General features: G+C 57.7%; 1 protein-coding gene across 1 annotated transcript in view; it reads right to left on the reverse strand.

Annotated features, from left to right (window-relative positions):
- Positions 1-1,138: 1,138 nt before the first annotated feature.
- Positions 1,139-2,500, reverse strand: part of LOC113800885 (uncharacterized) — a 4,757-nt gene continuing 3,395 nt past the window's right edge. The window contains exon 3 of the mRNA XM_027351689.2: positions 1,139-2,500. This exon is cut by the window's right edge and continues 61 nt beyond it. Coding sequence (XP_027207490.2) covers positions 1,139-2,500 — 1,362 coding nt within the window.

A 2,500-nucleotide genomic window follows, 5' to 3' on the forward strand; every position in this document is an offset into this window, starting at 1 on the left:
TTTTCAAAGCATTTTTTCTTTATCAATGATAAAAAGGATTGGTTTTGTGTTTGCTCTCGGTACTAAGTTTATATAAAGCATCCTTAATCTGTTTTGTCTTTTCTTCTTTTGATTTACTTTTAACGCGGATTGTCTTTTTTCTTGATCATGTAATCAACCGACCAGATCCAATACTTGTCTTAAGAACCTGCTGAATATAGAAACATCCTAAAAGCGTGCAGTCTTACCGTCTTGTTAAATTTATCATTAGCTAAGAAATTATTTCATGCACTGCGTCTCTCTATCTATCTACCTCTCGCTCTTTCTTTCCAACTCTCTCTCTCTCTCTCTCTCTCTCTCTCTATCTCTCTCTCTCTCTCTCTCTCTCTCTGTCTCTCTCTCCCTCTCCTCTCTCACTCTCTCTCTCCCTCCCTCCCTCTCTCCCTCCCTCCCTCTCTCTCTCTGTCTCCCTCTCTCTTTCTCCATCTCTCTTTTTCTCTCTTTCTTTCTCTGTGTATCTGTTCTCTCTCTCTCTCTCTCTCACTCGATTTGCTCGCAAGGCCTTTCTTGTTATCGGTCTGTTCCCTGGATGCCTCCTTGCGGCCGCCTCCCCCTTCGTCGCTCTGCCTCCCTCGCATGCCTTCCATCCACGCTGTCTCCCTCCCCCCCTTCGACGCTCCTCGGTGCACCTTCCCTTTTCGACCTCGCCCCCTTGCCTTGGCCCCCTCTCCCCCCCTTGCCATGGAACCCACGACGCACCCCTTTTCCTTCACCCCCTTGCCATAGGACCCTAGATCCCCCCCCCCACCTCCTTGCATTAAGACCCAATCCCCCTCCTCCCCCTTCTCCCCCGGGCCCCCTCTGCCCTAGGACCCTTGACCCCTCCCCGGCCCCCCTTTGCCATGGAATCCTATGCACCCACCCTCCCTATACCCATGGCACCCCCCCCTCCCCTCGCCCCACTTCAACGGTGGCGCCGCAGTATAGACGCGTCACATAACAGTCTCGGAGCCGCTGCTGTTGGTGCTGGCTGGGGAAGGAGACTGAAGACTAGTCCGTGATTATCCCCCTAACCTCCCCGCCCTCCCCTCGGCCTCCCCTCTCGCCCCTCTCCCCTCAGAAGACGACTTGCTATCATTCCCGACTGTCAGCGAGTTAATTAAACTTGAGCAAGACCCTGCCAGCCGCCCGAGGTATTCCCGCCGGAGTGTGCAGGGCTGAGGCGGCGCTGACGCTCGGGGGCGGCGGCGGCGGCGGTGCGCTGCTGCTGGTGTGGTGGCATTGCGGTGGTGTGGCTGCTGGTGTGGTGGCATTGCGGTGGTGTGGCTGCTGATGTGGTGGCATTGCGGTGGTGTGGCTGCTGGTGTGGTGGCATTGCGGTGGTGTGGCTGCTGGTGTGGTGGCATTGCGGTGGTGTGGCTGCTGGTGTGGTGGCATTGCGGTGGTGTGGCTGCTGGTGTGGTGGCATTGCGGTGGTGTGGCTGCTGGTGTGGTGGCATTGCGGTGGTGTGGCTGCTGGTGTGGTGGCATTGCGGTGGTGTGGCTGCTGGTGTGGTGGCATTGCGGTGGTGTGGTGGCATTGCGGTGGTGTGGTGGCATTGCGGAGGTGTGGCTGCTGGTGTGGTGGCATTGCGGTGGTGTGGCTGCTGGTGTGGTGGCATTGCGGTGGTGTGGCTGCTGGTGTGGTGGCATTGAGGTGGTGTGGCTGCTGGTGTGGTGGCATTGCGGTGGTGTGGCTGCTGGTGTGGTGGCATTGCGGTGGTGTGGCTGCTGGTGTGGTGGCATTGGGGTGATGTGGCTGCTGGTGTGGTGGCATTGCGGTGGTGTGGCTGCTGGTGTGGTGGCATTGCGGTGGTATGGCTGCTGGTGTGGTGGCATTGCGGTGGTGTGGCTGCTGGTGTGGTGGCATTGCGGTGGTGTGGCTGCTGGTGTGGTGGCCTTGCAGTGGTGTGGCTGCTGGTGTGGTGGCATTGCGGTGGTGTGGTGGCATTGCGATGGTGTGGTGACATTGCGATGATGTGACTGGTGCTGTGGTAGCATTGCGATGGCGTGGTGGCATTGTGGTGGTGTGACTGGCGGTGTGGCTGCTGGTGTGGTGGCATTGCGATGGCGTGGTGGCATTGTGGTGGGGTGACTGGTGGTGTGGTTCACACTGGTGGTTTGGGTGGTGTGGGGGCATTGCGGTGGTGTGATTGGTGGTGTGGTGGTGTGGTTGACACTGTTGTGGTTTGGGCGGCATTGTGGTGGTGTGGCTGGCATTGTGGTGGCTTGGGTGGTGTGGGTGGCACTGTGTTGGAGAGGTGGTACTGCGGTGACGTGACTGCCATTGCGGTGGTATGGCTGAATAGCTTGCTTGGTATTGTGGCGGTATGGATAGTATTGTGATGGCATGGTTGGCATTGTGGTGTCGTGGTTGGCATAGTGGTGATATAGGTGGCATTGTGTCGGTGTGGGAGATGTGGTAACGTGAGAGGCAATGCGGGGATGTGACTGGCATTGTGGTGGCGTGGGCGATGTTGTG

Source organism: Penaeus vannamei, chromosome 9 (assembly GCF_042767895.1).
Source record: "Penaeus vannamei isolate JL-2024 chromosome 9, ASM4276789v1, whole genome shotgun sequence".
Lineage (NCBI taxonomy): Eukaryota > Metazoa > Arthropoda > Malacostraca > Decapoda > Penaeidae > Penaeus > Penaeus vannamei.